Source organism: Linderina pennispora, assembly GCF_002104995.1.
Source record: "Linderina pennispora strain ATCC 12442 chromosome Unknown DL89scaffold_2, whole genome shotgun sequence".
Classification (NCBI taxonomy): domain Eukaryota; kingdom Fungi; phylum Kickxellomycota; class Kickxellomycetes; order Kickxellales; family Kickxellaceae; genus Linderina; species Linderina pennispora.
The window spans coordinates 460494-485066 of record NW_024468250.1 but is presented as its reverse complement, the minus strand read 5'-3'; the positions used below and the strand labels follow the sequence as shown (position 1 = coordinate 485066).

Here is a 24573-nt window from a genome sequence, read left to right as displayed (position 1 = left end):
GCGAGGTGCTAACATTGAGATGCCTTCCAATTCCTTGCCATGACTGGTGGGCTATGAGGTTGGTAAATGTATGTGAGGTATGTTATCCTCAAAATGTTGTTTTTCTCATCAACATTAGCGACAGGCTACATGTGTAGCCAACTATAATTTACTGCATGATATTAGAAAAGGCCAAATGTTAGCCTAAGGGAATACGCTCGATAAGAGATACATGGAGTCCGCTCGCGTCAATCGCTTTCTTGGCCACTTTCTTGTGGAAATCAGGAACATATAGGATATTGAGAGACGGCAGCCGTGGGAGCATCAGATAGAGCCAGGCATCGTTGTACGAGCAGTAGTGTGCAGGCTCAATGTAGAGCATGCGCAGCGATGTGCTGGCAGTTTCGGTCTGTGGCTCAAGAATGTACTCGCAGTGCTTTGAAAGCGTTGCCAAGGTGTACAGTTTGAATGTCTTGAGCCTGGGCAGCTGGGTCAGAAAAGTGCTGATGGCCATCAGCTCCATCGACCGTACAATGAACGTAGCATCGGCCAAGTTGTGCCACAGCACGGTGTCGATCTTCGGGAAATCAAGTGTGTTGAGCCCTAGGCGAATTCTGGTGAGCTTTGACGGTGTGTTAAACATGGTAACAAATGATGTATCCTTGTCGAGCTCAACTACCGGCAGCGGCTCGAGGGAAAAGCTAGGGTAGATGGTAAGTGTGTCCAGGTCGCGCACGTACGAGGGATCAAGATGCTGGATCCTGTCTAGGTTGTCGTGCAACCTTAGATGCTTAATTGGTGTCTGGTATATGAGGTCGGTCATGTCCTCGAATGAATCTAGGGTACCAACTAGCATCAGAAACTGGAGTCTGGGGAAGCGCAGGCGGAACTGACTTATCTTCTGCTTGCGAAAGGGCAGCCCGCGTGAAGGCAAAATAAGCTTCAGGACCTCAAGGTTTGGAAACACGATGTCATGGTCAGTTCCATCACCAAACATGTCCCAAGGGAACATGCTGCAGCCCTTGTTGATCTCCAGGCTCTGGAGGGATGCAGGCGCAATGCTCGAATATCTGCTGGTGATGCAAGTGTCGGTGTTGTGCAGCGATACGTGAGTGAGATTCGAGAATGCTGCATCTGGATTGTGGCCAAGCATACTTGCACCGGTGGTTAGAGTGTTCATCCTGGAAGAGAAGCCCAATAGGATCTTGCTGTAGATGGGTTCAAACCCATCGGGCCCCTCCTGGATGCTGGACGGCACAATTCGGGTTAGCTGTGGCATGCGGCGCAAAAAGAACGAGGCAATCTTGGTAACATTGGCGTCGTAGTTAGACGACCTGTCATCAGCTGTGCACTCTACAAAAAACAGAGTCGAAAGCCGCGGCAGCACAAGAAAGTTGAATCCAACTCCCTGGAGGACATTGATGATTGTGGACTTTTTGGTAATGACAGGCCCGCTGATGAACAGGTTGCGGACCTGGTCCTCCATGCCTGTAGCAATGATAGCTGGGATATTTGAGTGCCACCTCACTTGGCCTTTGGGGTCCGTGGTTGACATGATATAAATGCTGCTCATGAGGTCGGGCTTGGTCAATTGGTACCAATAGCGGCACACTCGTGCGATCTGGATAGAGCGTGCATACCGACGGATATTTGCTTCGCCGTTCTCTTTGATACGATTCAGGCGAGCAAGGATACGCTCAATAATCGCGCCGCCAGCAAGGGTATTGATACTTTGGCCACTTGTTTCCATTATGCCGGACAGACAGTTCTGGATATATTACAAGAGTGGAGGAATTGAGGATGGAGAAAGATATCTAAACAAAGCGGCTGAGTATCGCCTTTATAGGAGTCAGGTTGCTTGTCTGAGCAACAGAGTTGTCAACATCACTGCCCGCAGCCACTCTATGCAGCTGTATGTACTCTACCGAGTAAAAATCATGCGGTACACGGATGTATAAGAGCGAAAAACGCGATGTAAACGGAAGCCGCAGAGCAACTGCGAGCGCTCACAGTGCACAGGTATGCACATAGCGAAAGCTGTCATTAAGGTAGATTGCTGAGTGTGCCTGGCTGATACAGCACCTGCGCGGAGGCTGTGTCAGCCGGATAGGGGCACTGCGTGAGCATCACACAGTGTAGACGGGAGACACCATGTGGTCATGATTGGTCAGCTGCTCAATATGTGACTTCTGCCTGCTAATATACAGATTAGATAGATAGATTGTGTGTGATTGATATGATCATGGATTGGGCTGCCGCTTTGCAGCTCCCACGCTCGCACATCGCCTCGGAATATCCGATGCGCCAAAACAGATATGGCAAGCACTCTGGATGAATGTAATGCCATCTGAACAGCGCATTTGATATATGGGTATGTCTGTGCAGCATACAGCGGGATTAGGGATCCTACACGATAGAAGAGTAGCTCCGAGATAAGCACAGCCAGACACCAGAGATGGATGGAGATATCTAATCCACGTCATGGCTTGCAGATTGCCTTTGAATATGCAGGCAGCGTCGACGGATCAAACGCCAATTTTACCAATTGGGCGCCCAAAGCAGCAGTGTGGTGTGCAGGAACCGTGCCATGATTCGCCCCGTGTATGCCCGCTTTGAGGCGGAGCGCGTACAGCCCACTTTTGAAGGACGATCCCCCGTGAACCGATCCTTGTATTCAGTGGCAGCAAAAGAGTGGAGGCACTGAGAATTTCACAGCCATAGAACGGAAAGTCCTGCTCCTTGAGTAGTTTTACAGCGGCTCATGGTCAGGCAGATTAATTCTCCCGTCGGAGCTGGCCATGCATATAGGCCACACGAAGCGACATGAATAGGGAGGAGCCGTTGGCGATCGTTTGTTGGGACGCCTCTCATTTCAGGGCGGGCTTGGGGCCTGGAGTTGAGGATATAAGCTAGCCTGGTGCACGGCTGAATGTGGCAAGTGACCCACGGCACCATTTCTTCCTCAGCTGTCTTTAATATCTACACTGTTAATAATTCTTCTCTCTACTATGGGCCGCTTCACACTTCCTACCCGGCAGCAGATAATCGAGTTTCTCAAGGAAGACAAGTGGATCAATTCCAACGCGCCGACGGTGCCCAACCCCATCCCGCCGTGCTGGGACTTTAAGGGCCGGTACCGGCGCATGAAGGAGCACTGCACGCTGCGCGAGTTCAGCGGGTCTCTGGGCGACTTGGGCACGCTGATTCCCATTCTCATATCCCTGACGGTGCAGGGGTCGGCTAGCCTGACATCATCGCTGTTCTTTGGCGGGCTGTACAATATCCTGACCGGGTTCTTCTACGGCGTGCCCATGTGTGTGCAGCCAATGAAGTCAATTGCAGCCATCGCCCTCACCAACAAGTTTACGCCTGGCGAGCTGGCGGGTGCCGGGCTGGGTGTCTCTGCGATTGTCATGTTCCTGGGGCTATCGCGGCTGCTCTGGCTGGTGACTCGGTTTGTGCCCCTGCCAGTCGTCAAGGGTCTGCAGCTGGGCGCAGCCCTGCAGCTGTGCAAGAAGGGCATCGACGCGATCAAGACCAATGCGTCGTTCTGGGGCGACAGCCTGATCTGGAGCGACAACCTGTGGTGGGCAACGGCGTCGTTTTTGCTGGTCCTGTTTGTGTATGAGCGGCGTCGCGTGCCCACGGCCATGGTTATCTTCATGCTGGGCCTGATCTTTGCGCTGGTGCAGACAGGCACGCACCACCAGTATGACAAGGTGCACCCAGGCGCCCATTTTGTCCACGCTGTGGTGCCAACAGCGAAGGAGTTCAAGACAGGCTTTTTGAGCGCCGGTCTGGGCCAGCTGCCTTTGACGCTGCTGAACTCGGTCATCGCCCTGGCAGCTCTGGCGCGCGAGCTGTTCCCCGGCTACGATCCGTCAGTGGTCCACATCAGCTCGACCATTGGCGCCATGAACATCGTCGGGTGCTTCCTGGGCTCGATGCCGTTCTGCCACGGCAGCGGTGGCCTGGCGGGCCAGTACTTCTTTGGAGCACGGACGGAGCTGTCCCTGTACTTTTTGGGCCTGGTCAAGATCATCCTGGGAGTGGTGTTTGGCGAGTCGCTGCTGACAATTCTCAAGTGGTTCCCAAAGTCGCTGCTGGGCGTGATGCTGTTCACAGCGTCGATCGAGCTGGGGCTGGTGGCCCGCAACTTCACACACTACCCGCACGACGAGAAGCGCAGGAAGCGCGATTTCGTTGTCGTGCTGTCAACCACGGCTGCGCTGGTTGGGTTCTCCAACGACGGGCTCGGATTCCTGGTCGGCATGGCCACGGCTCTGGTGTTTTGGATCCACCGCCACTACTACCCAGATGTGCGCGATGAGGCCACGCTGCTGCCCACCAACAGCGAGAGCGATGTCAACTCGCCGTCGCGTGCTACGGGCTCGCCGGTGCTGAAGCCTGCCAGCGGCGCTGCCACCGACAGCGATTTTGGCCAAGGCCTTGGCGAGTCGCAGCGGCTTGAGGCAGCCAAGCGTGCGATGGATAACTGCTGTTGATAGCTTGTCTCACCAATCAGTGATGGGCTTTTTGGGCTCGGCGGTTGCTGTGAGTGGCTGATGAAAAAATTGCGTTGCGGGCGCAGCACAGGATTTCCAGCACTTCGCCCCACCAAGGGAGCAAGACTGTCTCACTTTTTTCATCCCAGCCTTCTTTCAGCCGTTTTTTATACTTTTAACCTGGTCTCTTGTATTCCTACCCTTTTTATATTCAATTCACACAAATGTCGCAGCAGGGGCAATGGAAGGCATCGGCGCTAGCCGCTACATTCAGCTCAAATGCCGGATTCAACGGCACTGCGTGGGGAGCCGCGCGTCCGCCTCTGCCCAACATTAACTCGGCAATTGGCTTTGGCATGGGCCTTGGCCAGTCGCAGATGCACGGAATGCTGGACGAGCAGCACATTCACAGAACCACCAAGCGGAAAGCCAGCAGCAGCGAGGACGAGAATATGGAGAGCTCGTCGCCGCCGCCCGAGCAGCGTCGCATCCGATACCTGTCTTCAGGCCGTCGTATTACGCAGGCGGGACAGCAGCAGCAGCCGAGGGACACACAGAATAGCGCTGACACACGGAAGCGGACACGAGTGGAGGACACCAGGCCCAAGGACGTAACGCTGGACAAGCTGCTTGGTAAGTGGACGAAAAATGGTCATCAGTTTTTTTTCTTTCGGCGCCCTGTAGTGCTGACGAATCGGGAGATGTGCGGTATTTGCTAATTGTGCTCTGCTGTTGTGTAGAGCCGCTGGAGGAGAAGGACCTGCGTTCGCTGCTGGACATGCTGATCACCCAGAACCCGGGCCTGGCGACGCAGGTGCGCGACCTGGTCCCCAAGCCCACGGTCAACTCGGCGTGCAGCCAGCTGGTGCGTCTAGAGCGTCGCCTGCTGGCGGCATTCCCGTACAACAAATCCGGGCCCTTGGCCGACGACTACACATACCACCGCGTCAAGCCAGCGCTCGAAGAGCTGCGCGACACCATCGTAATGTACCTCGATCATTTCACGCACTACGGCCTGGTCAGCAGCCGCAGCACCGCAGCTGCTCAGACAGACAACGTGCTGACGCACCCGGCCGAGTGGTTCGATCTGCTGGCCCAGGCCACCGACATCGCCATGCGCATGCCCAAGTGGGACCGCAAGGAGCACAACGAGATCCGCCGCGACACGCTGCGTCTGCTGGCCGATGGCTGGCTCAGGGCCATCATGGCCACGGCGCGGTGGTCCGAGGAGGGCCATATCATGGGCAGAGACATGGTGTCACAGTGGGGGTACCAGCTCGACCACTTTTACCAGAACTCGGGCGAGCCGTCGCTGTTCCAGCCGCCGATGCAAGTGTTCCAGCAGAGCTTTGGCCATTACTATGGCCTGGTTACCCGGGGTGTCAGCAGCCATCTGCCGGTCGAGACCACCCCGGTGCCAAGCCTCTGAGGAGACGGTCTCGCCTTGCTGACAGGCTTCTGCTTGACAACCTTAAATGTGCTTTGTGCTTTGTGCTTTAGCCGACCTTTGTGATGTATCCTTGACACGAAATAAATCCCTGTTTGCCACCAGGCTTGCGGCGAATGTTCCTCGTACCGTGGTGCGAAGCCGGATAGGAGCCGGTCGGGTCCTTGGGCTGGCTCGGTGTTGGGCTCCATCGAATGCACAGTGCAGCGTGCGGGGTTGTCTCCAGAAGGCTTCCCTTTTCAGGCTAGGGGCAATCCGGCAGACACATGTGCTTTGTTCCTTTTATAAAGCCGCGGCAACCCCCGGCATTTGCACCGAGGGACCTCTGTGCCGACAGCCATTGCCAAACCAAGCCTTTACACCTTTTCCTCTTCCTCTCCACCTCTTTTCAATACCATGAGACTCGCAGCCATCATGATAGCCGCATCCGCCGCTGCTCTTTCGTCTACTGCAGCCTCCATTCCCGGAGCGGTCAGCGTCTACCACACCGGGCCCTTTCTGACTTCGAGCACCACGCGGTTTGGCGCGCTCATCGAGGGAGCTGCAGTCGACAAGGACGGGAACTTTTATGCTGTGCACTATGGCGACAACAAGGCAGCCATCGGCCGGGCGTTTAGCTCGCAGAAGAGCCTGTTTGAGGACAAGGCCAAGCCCAACTCGTGGTTCAACGGCATTCGCTTCCACATAGACAAGCAGGGCATCCAGGAAGCGTATCTGGCTGATGTCGTCAACCACCGCGTTGTGCGGCTGCGGGATGTGGGCAAGAACGGCAAGTTCGCGCATTCCGAGACCTTCTGCCAGAGCCCCAAGATCCTGCAGCCCAACGACCTGGCTATTGCACACACGACCGGCCGCATCTTCCTGTCAGGCATGCGGTTCACGCCTGATTCGGTCGTCGGCGACGGCGATCTTTGGACGTGCGACAAGAGCGGAAAGGCAAAGAAGCTGGGCGAGTTCTACCGCACCAATGGTATCGAGGTCAGCCCTGATGAGAAGACGCTGTATCTGTCGGAGGCTATCAACAAGGGCGGCGAGGTCGTGTCTAACCAGATTCTGGCATTTGACCTGGACGCCTACCAGGGCAAGATCTCGAATCGGCGCGTGTTTGTCGATTTCGCAACCCTCGATGGCACTGCTGGGAACGATGTCGATGGCATGCGTGCTGATGTCGACGGCAACCTGTATGTGGCCCGGTGGGGATCAGGCAAGGTGGCCAAGATCTCGCCAAAGGGCAAGCTGCTGGCGTATTTCCAGCTGAGCAACATCAAGGAGGTGACCAACCTGGAGCTGGCTGGCCCCAAGGGCAAGGACCTGTTTGTTGTCGGTGCTTGCGTCGACAACCCCGCCAAGGGATGTGTCGAGCGCTTTGTTGGCAACAAGAGCCAGGGCCGTGCCTTCGCCAACCTGCAAAAGAAGAAGCACTGATTTATCCCCCTTCCGCAGAATATGCCGCAAAAAATTGCGATCTGCATAGGAGGGACCGGATCACCATTAGTTCTCTTCCAGAATTCTTCATCGATACGTAATTGAGGTGTACCAAGCTTGACTAGGATGTCCTTTGCATGTGCAGCCCGGGCCAGCATTCCAGCCAAACCCGCCGAGTCCGCCAACATTGAGCCTTGGATTATGACAGCCAGCGGAGGAGCGGGCGCTACATGTGACATGCCGGTTTCTTTGAGATTTCCCCTGTAGCCACATGGCAAAACAGGCTCAAAACAAGCCCAGGCAAGCTTAGCGTGCAATGCCATGCACCGCGGCGTCACTTAATTTTACTACTGGGCTCCGTGGTAAGGATACTAAATGCTAGTCGGGGCCTATTTAAACTCACCATCCCATCCACGACAAATGGGCAGAGCAGTACAGCCATTTCAACATATAATTTGCCCTTAACATGAAACTCTCGTTCGCCCTTGCTTCTCTTGCTTCTGCCGCGCTGGCCGTGGACACCTTCCAGGCTACGCCTTATCTTACGTCATCCAACAGCCAGTTTGGCAGTGGCATTGAGGGTGCTGGTGTCGACCGTGCTGGAAATATCTATGCCGTCAACTTCAATGCCAATTCGGCAGCTGCCGGCAAGGTCTCGCCTAGTCAGTCTCTGCTGTACCAGGGAACTGGTAGTGCTCTGTTTAATGGCATTCGGTTCCGGGTCGATGGCAGTGGCAACGAGGAAGCCTACATCGCCGATGCCACCGGCCATCGGGTGCTCCGGCTGACTAACCGCAATGCCTCGGGCTCGTTCCAGAACAGTGCCGTGCTGTGCCAGGACCCGGGCATTCTGCAGCCCAACGACATTGCCATTGCGCACTCCACTGGCCGAATCTTCATGTCGGGCATGAACTATCAGGCTACTGATGTGATTGGCAATGGCGACTTGTGGACCTGCGATAGTACTGGCAAGGCGACCAAGCTCGGCGTCTTCTACCGCACCAACGGCATTGAAGTCAGCCCCGACGAGAAGACTCTGTATCTATCGGAGTCGGCCAACAAGGACTGGGCGGTCATCTCGAACGTCATTTACGCATTTGACCTCGATGCTAAGACAGGGGCTATATCCAACAAGCGCGTGTTTGCTGATTTTGGCAAGCTCGACAACACTGCATCCACTGACATCGATGGCATGCGCACTGATACCCAGGGCAACCTGTATGTCACTCGCAATGGCAATGGCAAGGTCACCAAGCTCTCTCCGTCGGGCAAGCTCCTTGCGTATATCAATGTGCCAGGAATCATGAGCGTTGGCAATCTCGAGTTTGGCGGGAAGAGCGGCACAGACCTGTATATTGGTGGCAAGTGCGAGAAGGATGCGAAGAAAGGGTGTGTGAGCGTATACAAGGGCAAGGCTGCTGGCCGGGCATTCAATGACCTGCAGCATCACTCCAAGGGCCCTGCTGCTCCCACAGCATCGGCGTAGCGCGAACAGTTCAGCCAGAATAAGCTAGTCCAGTAAATTGTAATATCAACTTTTGTCTGTTCAGTCACTGTCGATGAGGTCACGGGCCACTTGTGACGGCCGCTATCCCTCTTCTCTTCTTCTCTCTAGGCTTTTTTATATTGCTTTTTTCTTGCTCAAATGGAGAATGCAGGCAAATTGGCGCGGCAGGCGTCTGAATTCGAAGAGCAGTGCCAGTGGAGCGATGCAGCTCGGCTGCACCGGCAAGCAGCGCAGGCGTACCGTGCAGTCAGCGGCTATGACTTTGATCCTGTAGCTACACTGACGCTTTCGTCGCTTGTCAACAAGCACATGCGATGGGCCGAGTACTGCGAGCGTGAGAACGAGCATCCGAGCATTGATACAGCCGACAGCGACCGGCAAAGCCTAGCAACCAACACACCAGCATCGCCGGCAGGCACCGGCAGCCCGCCTGCTACAGAATTGTCCCCCGGCGAGGAGGCGCGGCAGAGGCACGATGCTGAGGAGCAGGACTTTGAGGACTTTTGGCAGTACATGCAGAACTGGCTGGCCAACCCGACAGCATTCACTAGGCCGGTCAAGCCGCCTGGGAGTCGTGGAGCGGGTAGTGGCAATTACCAGGCTGCCGCGAGCCGCAGTGTGATGGAGTCGTTTTATCTTGTAGGCGCAAACCCCGACCAGACAGCAAGCGTGTATGCATCAGTCGCTGGCAGCCCAAAGGGGATATCTCCATTGCCAGCTCTTGCCGAGGATGACGAGGAGGCTGAGTCCCAGCCTGCCGCACACAGCGAGTCGCAAGCTGACTCTGCCCATGTGCTTGAGGTCAACAAGGCGCTGCTTGCTGAGAACCAGAAGCTGCGCGACATTGTAGGTGCGCTGCAAGACCGGATAGCCCTGCTCGAGTCTGCCGCTCAGGAGAACAACATGCTCAAGAGCAGTATTTTGAACTTCCGCGAGGAATTCCACAAGCACGCCAACGCAGTGTCGCTGCCTCGGATCCACGAGCACAGCCCTATCGCGCGCCGGATGATGGCTACGCACCAGAGCCCGCCAGCAGCGGAGGTGCAAATCCGCCAGCTTGAGGCGCAACTGCAATCCATGCAGCTAGAAAACAGCAAACAGGTAAGGAGTTTGGCCGCGCGTAGATATGACGAAAGCTTGGCCATCGGCGCCGTGCACTGCTAATCTATGGCTATCATTATATGCGTAGAAGGCGCAGATGGAAAAGTACAGAGAGCGATGGGATAGATTGAAGGAGTCGGCGAAACGAAAACGCCAGCAGCAGCTTGAACAGCAGCAGCAGCGGCGGCAAAATTCATAGACACATGTAAATGTGTTTGTAGGATGTTGCCAAGAAACAATTTACTGAAAGGAGGAGGCATCTGCTGCATGGGGTGCAAGGTTGGCTTTGTCGTAGCCACTGGCTACATTTGGTCCCGGCCATCCGCCTACGTTTAAATATGTCGGCTCAGTTACTTTTCACCAGTAACCGGTGCTAATAAAACCAATGCATATTCTGCTGTTTCGGGATATTGTCCGACAATAGTGTTATTTACTTGCCCATTGCGTAGTCGGAGCATCGGCTCTGCCCTTGGAAGACGTGCATATTGCGGTCGTGATTCTAGAATTCGTGAGGTAGCCATACACAGTGGCAAACATCAACGGCTTGGGTATGAGGCACTGGGTTTACTGCGCATCGAGGACTAGAGTATGAGAACAGGAAAAAGGGATAGTAAAATGCGCATTGGCAGGCGCTTTCAGAGCTAAACACGTCAGGTTTAATGAGACCTTCAGGAGATGCAACTGCCAAAATATCTGCACAGAAAGGTCATATTCTAAGCCAAGCCATGCAGGCTTGGAATGCCTTTGCGCAGACATGCTCGAGTGGACCAAGGGGACTCGGACATATGCAGAGGTGTTACTAATAGAGTTGCCTATCGCCACTGTCCCTTTTGCATGAGGAAGCAAATAAATGAGCATTGAGGGTATATTCTTTACTCCACTCTCGCCACCTATCGTACTCAAATAACACGTATTGTATAAAATTATGCTTCCCACAGAATGGACTATCGGACAGAACGAAGGGCGACTTGTCGTGCCCAGGACGCCTTCCCGTATACCCCACAGCAGACACGGAGCTATTACAAGCCGAGCATCTGCCCACCGGGCGCACAGGCCGGCAGTCGGCTCCCGTGCCGGACCAGCTTATGTGGATACACATTGGCGCAGCGCCGCTGCCGCTGAGGGACAGCTGCGGCGCATTGTACATTGTGCAAACTCGCAACCACTGAATTCACGGTCACAGACACCCAACTTGCACCGGCCAAGGAGACCATCCAACTCCATACATATGGACAACCGGCGAATACACTTTACGGTGGGCAGCTCAATGAGCATCTCATCGCAGTCAGCAAGCGACGACTCGGCAATGGAAGATATTTCTAACGGCAAAATCCCCAGCTCATTAGAATCCGCAATATCAAGCTCGCGCAGCACACTGGCATGCTCAACTACGTCTTCAATGAGCACAGCATGCGATGAGGCCGAGCCGTCGGGTGAAAGTATGCTGGCACGGTGTAAGCAGTTCTTCAAACGGCTGAACCACAGGAGTAGTCTGCACCCAGCATCCAGTGCCGAAAAGGCTTGGCCGGCATTGCCGGACTCGTCCCTGACCTATGTGCAGTCGGATACTGGGCTGTCGTTTCGCTCAGTGTCGTCAGGGATCAGGATAGCACCAGCCAGCTCACGGGGAGCCTCAATGCCCGTGCTGTCTTCAGCAGCCGAAACTATGGGCGGCGGGAGGACGGCGCTGTGGACATCAGTTGGTGCTGACGGATGGGTGAAGAGAAGACAGTGGTAGCTGCACAGGTATATTGCAGCACAAAAACATATCCCCGGCTCAGTGGGGCAGTGGGTTGGAAATGCGTATATTTTGAATATCAATGTTGGCCCTACAGGTTCACAGCATCGACTTCGACCTCCAGCAGCACAGGCTCCGACGACAGACGACGAACCTCAACAATGGTGATTCCTGGCTTCATGGCAGCGCCTTCAGCCGATTCGTTGAGCCACTGCGTCATGGCCAGCTGTATCTGACGCGAGTCACGGACCATGTCGACCACATAAATCCTCATGCGTACTATGCTCTTTTCGGAGCAGCCGACTGTCTCGAGAAGCTGTCGAATCCGCCTCATTATTGCGCGCGTCTGGCCAGCAGCCTCGAGCACAAGGTGCGCAGGCATCCGGCCGCTGTGGCTGTCGAGCGCGCTGACACCTGAAATGTAAATAAGGGGTCCGGCGCGCACCAGCTGTGCATAGCCTTGGCTGGCCTCTGTGGGGTTGCTGCTGCAGACAAACGTCTTGTTATCCTGCGCTACCACGCCCTCTTTAGTGCCGTTGGTGCAACGTGCCCCGTCGAGAGCTGTCGCTGTCTGTGCTTGCTGCTGCTGCAAACTAGATTGGGCATAGAGCATAGTTGTGTTGTCAGTATGCTGAAAGAATAGAGAAAGCACTCGGAGAGAAGCAACAGAACGCAAGCCTGGGGGCTTCGAACTCGCCATGTGTATTGTGTTGCCAAATAATTAGCTCAGGCCCAAAGCCCTCGTGCGCAGATTGGTTGGTGATCTGCATCAGCTGCCGCAGCCAGCAGGAATTCCCCTTGCTGTGCCCAGTCCCTGTGTATCCGTGTAGCAATGGCTACAAATACGTTACATTTCTTCATCATTGCGGGACACATAACAGTACATTCGAACAGCACTCTGTGAAAATTAGTTTGACTTCTTGTGGGCATAGAGTGTCTCGGACTCCTGCTCCGTGATCGGGGCACCGAAGCGGCGGGGCGGGACCCATCCGCCGAAGCGCTTCTCCAGGACCAGAGCAACAGCAATGGCCTTCAGATCCTCACCGTTCTTGGCAACGACCTGGACACCAAGCGGGATGCCGTCCTCGCTGAGACCGACCGGGACCTGGGTCACCGGGTAGCCCAGAATGTTGAACAGGCCGGTGTAAATGAAGTTGGGCATGTTGAAGTACGAGATACCGTGCGGCTGGGCCTTCAGCGGATGCGGCGGGAAGATGATGACACCGTTGTCGCCCATGAGGTCAGTGAAGAACTTGTCGACCTTGTTCCAGAACGGCAGCGTCTTCTCGCGGGTAAGACTTTTTGCTGGGTTGCCGCCCATCCACGCCAGGATGAACGGATTGAACGTGTGCTTTGACTTTCCGCACAGGAACGGAATGAGCTCGGTTTTCCAGCTGAATGGCTTGCTCTTCGGGCCCACGATGGCCTGGAAGAAGGACAGCTCACCTGTGTTGAGGTACGGGGTGTAGAGCTGGGTGGCCATGCCAAACTCACGGGGCATCTTGGCAAACGAAACATTGCTCTGTCCGACAACCTGCTGTCCCAGGAAGTTGGCGACGTTGACAATGGACTGGCGGACATCAGGCTCAACGCTGGAGATCAGGAGCTGCCAGCCAAATCCCTCGGGGAAAGCAACAACCTTCAGGCTGCTCACATCAACCGAGCGCGGATCGCCAATGTCGCGGCCGATTAGAGACGACACAAAAGGCGCAATATCCTCGGCGTAGCGGCAGATGGGGCCGGTAGTGCCGCAGAGAGCCTTCTCCTTGGTCCTCGGCGATGCCCAGGTCTTGACTTCCTTGGGCATCCACGACGCAGTGGTCTTGTGGCCAAATGTGCCGCAGAAGAATGCCGGCATGCGAATACTGCCGCCAATGTCCGACCCAAGGCCAACAACAGAGGCACCAGCACCGACGATGGCGCCTTCACCTGACGAACTGCCGCCAGTGTTGCGGCTCAGATCGTATGGGTTGAACGAGCGACCGTAGATGGTGTTGTCGGACTCCCAGGCCATCAGCAGTTCCGGGTTGTTGGTGACACCAAGAATGACAAAGCCGGCGCTGACCAGATTCTTGGTCTTGTTGCACGACTCCTTTGCTGGGCTGTATTCGGGATCCTGGCGCCAGGGCATTCCAAGGGTGAGCGGCATGCCCTCGACCGGAATACACTCCTTGATGGTGATCGGAACACCCAAGAACGGCGCACTCTCAATGCGGTATTCTTCAGGAATATCGCCGCTGTCCAGCACCGCGTCGATCTTGCGGGCCTCCTCGATTGCCAGCTCGAAGCGATCAGCAACAACAGCGTTGAGGAACGGGTTGACCTTGCGAATGCGGCCAATGTACACCCGCACGACCTGCTCAGAAGTCAGCTCGCGGGAACGGATGCGGCGTGCCAGCTCAGTGGCCGACAGGAGCAGAATCGGATCGTAGTTGTCCAGCGATGTCTCAAGGTTAGCTGCCAGCTGCTTGACTGCACGTAGCTTAGCTGGGACACCGTTGTGCCGGCGGATGTACGCGTATGCGAGCCGTCTCCATGGCGACCACAGGAGCACCTGCAGCGGGCGGAAGATAAGATAAGCAATTGTTCTGGCAATGACGCCGTTCATCGTCGATATAGCAATGGCGAAGTGAGTAATAAGATATAAGAGTAAGCAGAACAATACAGCGTGGAAGGTTGCGGGCTCCTCTACGTCTGCCCTGAGCACAGCCTTTTTAAAAGGGCTGCCAAAAACCGCTTTCGCTTGGGTGCGGTTGCACAGCATTCGCTGGATGTGGGGTGAGCTGCGGTCTCAGGCAGCCTAACCATCCTTCCCAGGATTCGCAAAGCGAGAAAGCACACTTCTGCTTAGCCGCCATTTCCGTTAGACTGTGGTGGGATTATTTCCGACGATCACCCCAGGTCAAGCCAAGCCAGCTATTAAAGAAGTCATAATCATCGTTCGGGGTTGCACGCCTGTGGCAAGATTTCCAAGATCAGTGCGTCAGGTGCTGCCACCTTCGGCGTCTGTTATTGTCCGTGGGCCGCATCGTCATCTCCGCGAGCCTTGACACGGTGCAACGCTTTGTTTTACAGAGACCGAATCGCCAAGCCATTTCTATGCCCAGCGACAGAACCACCGGTCCAGAGTATATGCGCCTTTGAGTACATATATCTCAAGTGACATCAGTCTTGCTTTGGAGAAGATTGATTGCAGTCTTGCATCACCTTAGTACCAATATATGATTGCATGTGCACTTTAACACATTCATTAGTTTTGCCAAGCTATTCTACTGGTGAACATATATCTTCTCCGTGCCACTTGCGGAAATCGGTGCACCAAAGCGACGAGGAGGGACCCAGCCACCAAACCGCTTCTCCAGGGCCAGAGCAACAGCGATTGTCTTCAGATCCTCGCCATTCTTGGCCACAATCTGCACGCCAAGGGGGAGACCGTCTTCGCTAAGACCAAGTGGGACCTGCGTTGATGGGTAGCCCAGGACATTAAATGCTCCTGTGTAAATGAAGTTTGGCAAATTAAAGTAGGTGATTCCATGGGGCTGCGCTTTCTGCGGCGACGTCGGAAAGATCAGCACACCGCTGTCACCCATGAGGTCGCTGAAGTACTTGTCGAGACTGTCCCAAAACGGCTTGACCATGTCGCGAGTGATGCCATCAGCGGTGGCCGAGGTCAGGATGGCCAGCATGAACGCGTTAAGCGTATGGCTGGACTTACCCCGCAGGAACGGGACAAGTTCACGTCTCCAGTTGAACGGTGGGCTATCGGGTCCGACAAGAATTTGCTGGAATGGGGTCTCGCCAGTTGAAATGTACGGTGCATACGATCGGCTGGCAGCTTCAGCATATGGTGGGGTCTTGGCAAACACAACGTTGCTCTGCCCGACAACCTGCTTGCCCAAATAGTCAGCAACATTTACCACCGCCTGGCGCACATCAGACTCGACATTCGAAAGCAAAAGTTGCCACCCAAATCCATCAGGGAAGGTGACGACCTTCAGTTTTCTCAGGTCAACCGATTTGGGGTCGCCGATATCACGACCGATCAAAGCAGAGACAAACGGCGCGATATCTTCAGCATAGCGGCACAATGGACCTGTGGACAGGCATCCAGCAGTCTCCTTAGTTCTGGCAGACAAGAAGCCTTCAATCTCTTCCGGGCCCCATTCGGAGGTAGTCTTGTGGCCGTAAATGCCACAGAAGTTGGCAGGCATGCGAATACTACCACCAATATCCGATCCAAGACCAACAACAGAAGCACCAGCACCGACGATGGCGCCTTCACCTGACGAACTGCCGCCAGTGTTGCGGCTCAGATCGTACGGGTTGAACGAGCGACCGTAGATGGTGTTGTCGGACTCCCAGGCCAAAAGCAACTCGGGGGTATTGGTTACACCTAGTACTATAAACCCCGCGTTTGTGAGGTTGAGAACGTCATTTGATGACTGTTTGGCAGGACTTTCCTCAGACTTGTGAAGCCAAGGCATGCCCCAGTGGAATGGCATGCCCTTGACACGCATGCTCTCTTTGACAGTAATTGGAACACCCAAGAACGGCGCACTCTCAATGCGGTATTCTTCAGGAATATCGCCGCTGTCCAGCACCGCGTCGATCTTGCGGGCCTCCTCGATTGCCAGCTCGAAGCGATCAGCAACAACAGCGTTGAGGAACGGGTTGACCTTGCGAATGCGGCCAATGTACACCCGCACGACCTGCTCAGAAGTCAGCTCGCGGGAACGGATGCGGCGTGCCAGCTCAGTGGCCGACAGGAGCAGAATCGGATCGTAGTTGTCCAGCGATGTCTCAAGGTTAGCTGCCAGCTGCTTGACTGCACGTAGCTTAGCTGGGACACCGTTGTGCCGGCGGATGTACGCGTATGCGAGCCGTCTCCATGGCGACCACAGGAGCACCTGCAGCGGGCGCAAAATAGCATATGCAAGTGCGCGCTGGAAGGCGTTCATGTTGAAATACTAAAATTTGTTGTATTGGAGTAGAGAGCAGAAAAGAAGCAAAGCAATCCACCTGTGCCGTTGCAGTGGGCCTATTATGCAAGCCTGCACTTGCCTGTTGTTAATACACTCGCGACTACCGTTAAAGAACAACTCTTCTCGAAAAACTTGTGCCTGCGGGCAGGATGCACACGGCCAGATTTTTACTGTCACATGTGATAGACAGCAGACATGCATATAGAATTATTTGGTTCGGCTCAGCCATCCAAACACAGGATTAGGTGAGCATAGAGGCAGCCCCCAGCCTTTTGTATCGTGTGGGTTACATTCCTAAATCAATGCCTACGTCTACTTCTTCATGCGATGATTGTAGAGCTTCTCAGTATCATGCTCAGGCAGTGGGGCACCAAAGCGACGAGGCGGTGTCCAGCCACCGAAGCGCTTCTCGAGCTGAATTGCTACGGCTATGGTCTTTAGGTCGTCGCCCTTGCGCGCGATTACTTGTACGCCTAGCGGCAGGCCATCCTTGTTCAGCCCAAGCGGCACCTGTGTAGCAGGGAACCCAAGAGCGTTAAATATCGCGGTGTACATGAGATTAGGGCGGTTAAAAAAGTCAGTCCCATGTGGCCGCGCAACACATGGATGAGGTGGAAATATCATGACGCCATTTTCACCCATGAGAGTTTCTAGATGATCCCGCAGTTTGTTCCAGAACGGCACAACCTGCTCACGCGTGCCCTTTGGTGTGGGCAGGATGCGCAGTAGGTGGTTCTGGAACGAATACCCAGTGTAATTCGAGCTGCCCTTGATGAAGGAGGCAAGCTCTCGTGTGAGGTCTGCGTGCGGCATACCCTCCCCACCCAAAATCTCTGGCAGGGTCCGTTCGCCGGTGGCAATCATTGGGCCGAACTTTACAGACGCCTGGCTAATATAGGACGGCATCTGGGCCATGATGACATTCTCCTGACCAACCACCTGCTGTGCCAAATAGCTGGTAACGTCGATAACCGCTGTGTGCAAAGCAGGGTCGAGTTTGGATATCAGCATACTATGGCCGAGTCCATCGGGGAAGGCAACCACACGTAGCTTGCTCAGGTCAATGGACCTAGGGTCTCCAATGTTGCGGCCGATGAGCGCCGACACAAATGGTGCCATGTCCTCTGCATATCGGCAAAGTGGACCGGTAGAGGAGCAAGCAGCTTTTTCCGCTGTCAATGGCGACATGAAGTTGGGCTTCTCCTTGGGGATCCATTCAGCTGTTGTTTTGTGACCAAAGACACCACAGAAAAACGCAGGCATACGGATGCTTCCACCAAGGTCAGTGCCGACGCCAATGACCGACCCTGCAGCTCCAACAATTGCACCCTCACCAGATGAACTTCCACCAGGGTTGCGTGCCAAGTCGTACGGGTTGAATGTGCGGCCGTATACCCTGTTGTCGCTCTCGCCTGTCATCAGCGCTTCGCAGATATTGGTGACACCAAGGATAATGAAGCCAGCGTCGATTAGCTTTTGTGCACGTACAGAGTGCTCTTGTGCTGGGCTATACGTTCCAGAGGTTCGCCATACCAGCCCGTACGTGTTTGGCATGCCCTGTACTGCAATGCTCTCCTTGACTGTAATTGGCACACCCCAGAACGGCTTCTCCTGCGCGTTGTGTCCATTCGGCAGTCCACCCTTGGCAACGAGCCTATCAACGTCGCGCGCTTCCAGGATTGCAGTCTCAAAGCGGCTGGCAACCACCGCATTGATAAGCGGATTCACTTTTTGGATGCGTCTGATGTAAGCCTTCACCACTGCCTCGGAGGAAAGTTCGCCCGCTCTGATGCGGCGTGCCAGCTCGGTTGCAGATACAAGCAGCAATGGGTCGTAGCTGTCAAGCGAGGTCCATGGGTTCTCCGAGAGCTTTTTTGCCTGCCGTATCTTGCGTGGTATCCCAGTTGCCACGTGGATATAGAAGAACACAAATGTTCGGAGCGGCGCCCAGAAGAGTACCTGGATAGGCCGTAGAATCAGAGTGCCGATAACAAACGCAAGGATGCTCATGAGTAGACGTACGGGTGTATAATAAATATTTAGGACAAGAGGCCAGGAGAGAAAGAAGCAAAGAGCAGCACCTTGCAGCGCAGTCCTATCCTGCAGAAGTAGCTCTAATGCGAGTCTTGCTTTGAGTGACGGATGCATTCGAAATAGGCAATAGTGAGTTTGGCGGAGTCCCGTCCAGGATTTTCATGCCAATTTGCTGAGCTTCATTTACCACTGCATTCTGAAATGCAGGTTGACAGGTTTGCGATTGGCGCTTTTCTTTTTGCAAACCACGGCTAATTTTGGCTTTCCAAGGCGAGTGTTTAAAGGGAAACATGCCCATGTCTTTTCAATGGGCATAGAGATCCTCGGTCTCATTCTCTGCAATGGGCACACCGAAACGACGGGGTGGGACCCATCCGCCGAATCCCTTCTCGAGCTGAAGCGCCACTGCAATGGTCTTCAGATCCTCGTGTTTGCGCGCAACGACTTGAACACCAATTGGCAAACCGTCCTTGCTGAGGCCAATTGGAACCTGGGTAACGGGGAATCCAAGGCCATTAAACACGCTAGTGTAGTTGACATTAGAAGGGTTGAAGTATGACGTGCCATGCGGCTGGGTGGTCAGCGGATGCGGCGGGAAGATCAAGACCCCATTCTCACCAAGCAGCTCATGGAATTCTTCACGTAGCTGGTTCCAGAATGGAAGAACGTCGTCACGAGTGCGCTTCCCACCAAGTGCATAGAAGAAACCAAGCATGATGCTGTTGAAGGTGTGCTTGGAGCGACCGAAAATGAATGGAATGAGCTCCTTCTTGTAGTTGAAGGGCGGCAGTCCCTCGCCGCCAAGGGTCTCAGATGGCGCAGGTTCGCCGGTGAAGATCATTGGACCAAAGTTCTTGGACGACAAGGCGATTTGGCCAGGTGCCTTGGCAAAGGCGACGTTCTCCTTGCCAACAACCTGCTGGCCGAGATAGTTGGCAACATTCACGACAGCCTGACGAAGCTCGGGATCTACCTTGCTAATGGCGATTTGCCAGCCAAATCCATCAGGAATAGCAACCACACGGAGCTTGGTGAGATCAACAGACCTGGGGTCGCCGATATCGCGACCGATCAGCGCCGAAACAAATGGCGCAATATCCTCAGCATAGCGGCAGATCGGACCACTGGTAGCACAGACAGCCTTGCCTTTGGTCCTAGGCGACAAAAAGTGAGGTGGCTCGGCAGGAATCCACTCAGATGTGGTCTTGTGGCCGAACGATCCACAGAAATATGCGGGAAGACGAATACTGCCGCCGATGTCAGTTCCAATACCAATGACCGAGCCAGCAGCACCGACAATAGCACCCTCCCCAGACGAGCTACCTCCAGGAGTACGGCCCAAGTCGTACGGGTTGAGGCAACGGCCGTAGACTGTGGTGTTTGACTCCCAAGACATGAGCAGCTCAGGGTTGTTGGTGACACCAAGAATGATAAATCCAGCACCGGTGAGGTTCACTGTACGTGGCGAATTGTATGGTGCCGGACTCCACTTGGTGTTTACGCGCCATGCGAGACCAAATGTGTTTGGCAAGCCCTTAACCGCAATGCACTCCTTGATGGTAACAGGCACGCCGAGGAACGGCTTGTTCTTGATGCTGAACTCCTCAGGAATGTTGCCGCTGGCAATGATTCTGTCAACTTTGCGAGCCTCCTCTAGCGCCTGCTCGTACCGGTCAGCGACCACAGCATTGAGGAACGGATTGACCTTCTCGATGCGGTTGATGTAGGTGAGGAGCACTTGCTCGGACGTCAGCTTGCCGGCGCGGATGCGGCGTGCCAGCTCGGTTGCTGAGAGCAGCAGGAGCGGGTCGTAGCTGTCCAGTGAAGTCTCCGGGTTCCTGGCCAGCTTCCTTGCCTCGCGCTTCTTCTTGGGGATTCCGTCGTAGACACTGATGTACCAGAACGCCAGTTTCCGCCACGGTGCCCAGAAGAGGATCTGGATGGGACGGAGGATAATGTAGGAGACGATGCGACTAGTGATGGCCATTGTTGGGATGAAGGAATGCGTGGGCTCGTAGTGACTAGTGCTTCTGTTGCCGTTCACAAGACCTTATATAGCTACCGCGGAATCCACTGCAGCCCTCGGGGTTCATGTTTTCCTGCAACAGTATAACAGGCTTGCTTGTTGGACATGGTAGCAAACAGTCTGTGCCATCACTTGCCGTGCATATTACAGGATTGTCCTTCAGTTCCATGGCAGGCAGGATCAGCGTGGGCAATGTCGCTGCGTCCATTGCACGATGGATTATGTTATGCCGCTGGTTGATGGCGACATTGGAGAAATTGCGCGATACCCAAGCCTTGGGGATTAGCGCCATTGCTTTTTGCCAAATATCTATGGCATCCTTGGGAACGCTACCTACTCGCCAACGGCGGCGGAATTCGATCGGTGTTAAGATTGGCAAATTCACCGGATTCAGAGCATCTTCATGCGGAGGGTCGCCCAGCCGAGCTCACTAGATGCAGCCCAAGTAAGCTTGCAGCTCACATCAATCCCACAGAACATCCCAAATGGTGCAGCGGCGCTCATCCATTAAAGGCCTTTTCCAGCTGCAATGTCACTGCAATTGACATGGGATCCTGTCCCCTTCTGGCAGCAGCCAGGAGTCCGAGCTGCATTCATCCCAGCTCAACCCCCAGAAGCATCTGCGTTACAACAAAGCCAAGCAAGTTGAAAATGGCTGCATAAATGAAATCAGCGATGCTAAAGTGCGCTACTCCGTGCCGGTCAGCCCTTGGCATGGCTTCCACCAATATTGGTGTCATTTGAATCGGTCTTCAGCTGCGTTTGCATAAAACTCTATGGATGCCCTATATATGCAGGCGGCTGAGCAATAGCCGGCTATGCCAAATTGCTGCTGCGAAGTAATAAAACACAGGCATGAGATCCGAATGTATGGCGGCATATAGAGAGAGAAATAGAACGCTTCAACACAACAAAGAAAGAAAAACGGACTAAAACATAGCTAACAGACCGACATATTCTCTTTCTAGAACGGCAGCACAGTGGAGCCCAGGACCTGGCGCTCGGCAAAGTCGCCAATCGGACCCAGCTTAAAGAAGGTCAGGGTGTCGGTGTCCTTCCAGGCACGGAACATGCACAGGACGGCAGCGAAAAAGCCCGCCAGGTGGATGAAGCCGGCGACGGGCGGAATCCAGAACAGCAGCAAGGAGCCCAGAGTGACGAGCAATGACAGGATGATGGACTGCCAGGCGTGCAGGCGCACGTAGGTGTTGCGCTTCTCCAGAATCACAATGACGATGCCGCTGAGCAGGCCCAGCAGGTAGCTCAGTGGTGCCAGGATCTGCGGGTGGATCGGAATTGAGGTCTCGTAGCCGACGCTGTCGTTGTCGGCTGAGCGCGGGGGAATTACCTCGGCTTCCACGCCAATGTTCCCATCGCCAACAGATTCGTATGCGTGCTCAGGCATTCTAAGGAGGAAAGTAGTAATAGACGGGAGGGATGTTTCCAAGAACAAAACAAAGGGGGTGGGAGTTAAATAAAGAAGCAAAATTGCAAGGGAGACGAGGCTTGCTATATAAGACGCGGCCGTGCGCGGAGGAAGGCCAATGCCCAGAGATCTTGGCGCTGTGGGCAGGCCAAACATGTGGCCTGGTTTTTCTTCTCCTAACCCGCTCTGTGACGTCGTCCAGTCAGCGCAGAAATCAATCAAGCGATCTGCAGGGCGGATCAGTGGTTGCTGCGCATGTCTCCAAATTTTGGCAGCTTCCAAAAGCACAGGTGCTGGCGGGCGGGAGGTTTCCAGGCTTGCTTCAGCTAGTCGATTATATTTGCACTGTTTGATAATTATTAATGGCTAACAAGAAATACACGCGGCTATCCGACACTACGTTCCGGTTATCGCAGCACCCGCCAACCAGCCAGCGGACGCGTAAGTGTGAGGACCTGCGACTTCACGTCAGGCACTTAGAAATTCCACCAGCTAAATGAGCTGTTACCTTCTTGTAGCACGGCGGAAGATGTAGGTTAGCCATGGGCAAAAACAGGTGCTCGTGTGTTGGCATGTTTGTTTATTGCTAAAAACGACCTTGGGCGTGTTTTGTGTAGAGGCAGCCGCACAGAGTCAATTGAAGACGACGAGATGACAGGGCATTTGGCAGCGTCGGAGACACGGGGGCTGCTTCCTGAGAGCATCGAGACGGCGAGTGAGAAGTACAACAGCGAGTCAGTCGATTCATTTGGGTCGCAGATGAGCCAGTCGAGCTCGTTTGTGAGCATGGGCACGCCACCATCAAGCATGCGGCCCAAGGTCGGGGCATCGGCAGCACTACAGCACACGCCGCCAGCACGGGTGCCGTTATCGGCGGTTTCCGGGAGAGCATTCAGCACGCCGCCGCAGCAGAGCCGCGGGATGCTAGCGATGACACCCCTGTCGCAGTGGTCGTCGCTGACGCCATCGCAGCCCACATCGACATGGCGGCCGGTGACTCTGGCGCTGCATTCCAGTCTACTGACACCCAAAAGCGCACCGGAGCGGCGCACGCTGACCAGCCAGCGGCCGGCAGCAGTGCCACAGACAGCAAGCATCCTGCGGCTGCAGGATCTGCCAGGGCCGTCTGGGAGAGGAGGTACAGACGCCGACGAAGCGCATAAGGCGGGATACGCGGGCTATGGCCAAAATGCAGTCGGCAGTGGGCTTGTGCAATTCAGAGTTCTGCATGTGGTGGCATCGGCTGACGTCGGGGGACGGCATGAGCGCGTTGCTGGGGCAGCGGCCGCAGGCAGAGCTGCGGGTGCGGGTGGGCCGGACCCAGGTACTAATGCCGCACTTGGTGTGTGCGGGGGCGGAGGTGCTGGAGTGCCGGGACGGGCGGGTCGCGCAAGGGCAGCGGATCCATGTGCTGTTGTCGTTTGCAGTGTGTTTGGATGCGGTGCCACAGGTGGGCGCGCGGATGCTGGCGCGGCTGAAGGGACTGGCGGCAGATCCGGAGGATGCGCTAGCAGACGAGTACGTGGATGTGGCGGTGTTTGCCCCGTGGACGGTTGAGGGAAGCGGGGCGCGGCAGAGCCTGTTTGCGTCGCGCTTCCAGGTAATGGCATAGCAAAATCAAAGCAATCAAATCACTGATTTGGGGCCTTTACAGCTGGCCAGAGCGCAGCTGACACAAGCAGCGGCTCTATCTTTTCTTGAAGACTATTGTAATTCTCGCAACTTGCATTTGACAATGTTCCGCTCGGTTCAACGCATTGGCCTCCCCGTGGGGCGGCAGACAGCAGCGCGCTGGTACAGTGCACCGACAGTGACGATCAACGCGCGCCTGAAGGCGGATCTGAAGCTGTCGATGCGGGCCAAGGAGAAGCAGCGCACGACGGTGATCAAGGGCGTGCTGTCAGACATCCTGTATGCGGAGAAGAACCCGCAGTCGCAGACGTTCTCGCGGGACTCGGACGAGGACGTGGCATTGCTGATCCAGCGCGCAATCAAGCAGCGCAAGGAGTCGATCAAGCAGTACACAGACGGCGGCCGCGCTGATCTGGCAACGGCGGAGCAGGCGGAGGTGGAAATTCTGGGACAGTATCTGCCTGCACAGCTTTCCGAGGAGGACATTGAGCGGCGCGTCAAGGAGACGGTGGAGCGGCTGGGTGTCAGCGGCATCAAGGCCATGGGCCAGGTCATGAAGGAGGTGGCCATTTCGGCGGCGGAGGCACCCAAAAGCAAGGTTGCGGCGGCGGTCAAGAAGGCCCTTGGCGCTTAGTCTTTTTTCAGTTGGGTCAAAAATTTCATAATCATCTACACCGTCCACGTAACCATTTCTCCTCTCCGGTAAACTCCCCTATCTTGCGGCTTTTTTTTGTATAATTTCATAGATTCAGGCTATCTTTCCTAGAATGT

General features: G+C 55.0%; 16 protein-coding genes across 16 annotated transcripts; 8 read left to right on the top strand and 8 right to left on the bottom strand.

Annotated features, from left to right (window-relative positions):
- Window positions 1–136: 136 nt before the first annotated feature.
- On the bottom strand, window positions 137–1790 carry DL89DRAFT_265023 (uncharacterized protein). Its single transcript, XM_040886487.1, has one exon. It carries the CDS (start codon window positions 1727–1729, stop codon window positions 179–181), a length of 1551 nt encoding a protein of 516 aa, XP_040746180.1. The 5' UTR covers window positions 1730–1790; the 3' UTR covers window positions 137–178.
- A 1332-nt stretch (window positions 1791–3122) lies between these two features.
- Window positions 3123–4484, top strand: DL89DRAFT_273992 (uncharacterized protein; the record flags this gene model as incomplete). Its single annotated transcript, XM_040889128.1, has 2 exons — window positions 3123–4265; window positions 4311–4484. The coding sequence occupies 2 exons, from the start codon at window positions 3123–3125 to the stop codon at window positions 4482–4484; spliced, it is 1317 nt and encodes a 438-aa protein (XP_040746179.1).
- Window positions 4485–5181: 697 nt separating this feature from the next.
- On the top strand, window positions 5182–6036 carry DL89DRAFT_83535 (uncharacterized protein). Its single transcript, XM_040892134.1, has one exon. It carries the CDS (start codon window positions 5263–5265, stop codon window positions 5911–5913), a length of 651 nt encoding a protein of 216 aa, XP_040746178.1. The 5' UTR covers window positions 5182–5262; the 3' UTR covers window positions 5914–6036.
- Window positions 6037–6045: 9 nt separating this feature from the next.
- On the top strand, window positions 6046–7400 carry DL89DRAFT_83490 (calcium-dependent phosphotriesterase). The gene has a single exon (XM_040892131.1). The coding sequence runs from the start codon at window positions 6328–6330 to the stop codon at window positions 7354–7356; it is 1029 nt and encodes a 342-aa protein (XP_040746177.1). The 5' UTR covers window positions 6046–6327; the 3' UTR covers window positions 7357–7400.
- Window positions 7401–7726: 326 nt separating this feature from the next.
- DL89DRAFT_83525 (calcium-dependent phosphotriesterase) lies at window positions 7727–8980 on the top strand. The gene has a single exon (XM_040892133.1). It carries the CDS (start codon window positions 7823–7825, stop codon window positions 8840–8842), a length of 1020 nt encoding a protein of 339 aa, XP_040746176.1. The 5' UTR covers window positions 7727–7822; the 3' UTR covers window positions 8843–8980.
- DL89DRAFT_83493 (uncharacterized protein) lies at window positions 8923–10346 on the top strand. The gene is made up of 2 exons (XM_040892132.1): window positions 8923–9964; window positions 10053–10346. Exons 1-2 carry the CDS (start codon window positions 9002–9004, stop codon window positions 10161–10163), a joined length of 1074 nt encoding a protein of 357 aa, XP_040746175.1. The 5' UTR covers window positions 8923–9001; the 3' UTR covers window positions 10164–10346.
- A 96-nt stretch (window positions 10347–10442) lies between these two features.
- DL89DRAFT_265020 (uncharacterized protein) lies at window positions 10443–10797 on the bottom strand. The gene has a single exon (XM_040886486.1). It carries the CDS (start codon window positions 10718–10720, stop codon window positions 10529–10531), a length of 192 nt encoding a protein of 63 aa, XP_040746174.1. The 5' UTR covers window positions 10721–10797; the 3' UTR covers window positions 10443–10528.
- Window positions 10798–10889: 92 nt separating this feature from the next.
- DL89DRAFT_255012 (uncharacterized protein) lies at window positions 10890–11702 on the top strand (the record flags this gene model as incomplete). The annotated part of the gene is made up of 1 exon (XM_040885309.1): window positions 10890–11702. One exon carries the CDS (start codon window positions 10890–10892, stop codon window positions 11700–11702), a length of 813 nt encoding a protein of 270 aa, XP_040746173.1.
- A 100-nt stretch (window positions 11703–11802) lies between these two features.
- Window positions 11803–12189, bottom strand: DL89DRAFT_212507 (YjgF-like protein; the record flags this gene model as incomplete). The annotated part of the gene is made up of 1 exon (XM_040884221.1): window positions 11803–12189. A coding segment is annotated over one exon (387 nt), but the record flags the coding sequence as incomplete, so codon positions are not given.
- A 420-nt stretch (window positions 12190–12609) lies between these two features.
- Window positions 12610–14310, bottom strand: DL89DRAFT_290657 (amidase signature enzyme; the record flags this gene model as incomplete). Its single annotated transcript, XM_040890106.1, has 1 exon — window positions 12610–14310. The coding sequence occupies one exon, from the start codon at window positions 14308–14310 to the stop codon at window positions 12610–12612; it is 1701 nt and encodes a 566-aa protein (XP_040746171.1).
- A 661-nt stretch (window positions 14311–14971) lies between these two features.
- On the bottom strand, window positions 14972–16660 carry DL89DRAFT_265017 (amidase signature enzyme; the record flags this gene model as incomplete). The annotated part of the gene is made up of 1 exon (XM_040886484.1): window positions 14972–16660. The coding sequence occupies one exon, from the start codon at window positions 16658–16660 to the stop codon at window positions 14972–14974; it is 1689 nt and encodes a 562-aa protein (XP_040746170.1).
- A 256-nt stretch (window positions 16661–16916) lies between these two features.
- DL89DRAFT_265016 (amidase signature enzyme) lies at window positions 16917–18967 on the bottom strand. Its single transcript, XM_040886483.1, has one exon. The coding sequence runs from the start codon at window positions 18692–18694 to the stop codon at window positions 16997–16999; it is 1698 nt and encodes a 565-aa protein (XP_040746169.1). The 5' UTR covers window positions 18695–18967; the 3' UTR covers window positions 16917–16996.
- DL89DRAFT_308596 (amidase signature enzyme) lies at window positions 18928–20757 on the bottom strand. Its single transcript, XM_040890933.1, has one exon. The coding sequence runs from the start codon at window positions 20703–20705 to the stop codon at window positions 19023–19025; it is 1683 nt and encodes a 560-aa protein (XP_040746168.1). The 5' UTR covers window positions 20706–20757; the 3' UTR covers window positions 18928–19022.
- Window positions 20758–21401: 644 nt separating this feature from the next.
- Window positions 21402–22149, bottom strand: DL89DRAFT_320586 (uncharacterized protein; the record flags this gene model as incomplete). The annotated part of the gene is made up of 1 exon (XM_040891220.1): window positions 21402–22149. The coding sequence occupies one exon, from the start codon at window positions 22147–22149 to the stop codon at window positions 21709–21711; it is 441 nt and encodes a 146-aa protein (XP_040746167.1). The 3' UTR covers window positions 21402–21708.
- A 360-nt stretch (window positions 22150–22509) lies between these two features.
- On the top strand, window positions 22510–24148 carry DL89DRAFT_83403 (uncharacterized protein). Its single transcript, XM_040892130.1, has 2 exons — window positions 22510–22701; window positions 22788–24148. The coding sequence occupies exons 1-2, from the start codon at window positions 22667–22669 to the stop codon at window positions 23725–23727; spliced, it is 975 nt and encodes a 324-aa protein (XP_040746166.1). The 5' UTR covers window positions 22510–22666; the 3' UTR covers window positions 23728–24148.
- On the top strand, window positions 23566–24457 carry DL89DRAFT_265013 (GatB/YqeY domain-containing protein). Its single transcript, XM_040886482.1, has one exon. It carries the CDS (start codon window positions 23906–23908, stop codon window positions 24434–24436), a length of 531 nt encoding a protein of 176 aa, XP_040746165.1. The 5' UTR covers window positions 23566–23905; the 3' UTR covers window positions 24437–24457.
- Window positions 24458–24573: the final 116 nt, after the last annotated feature.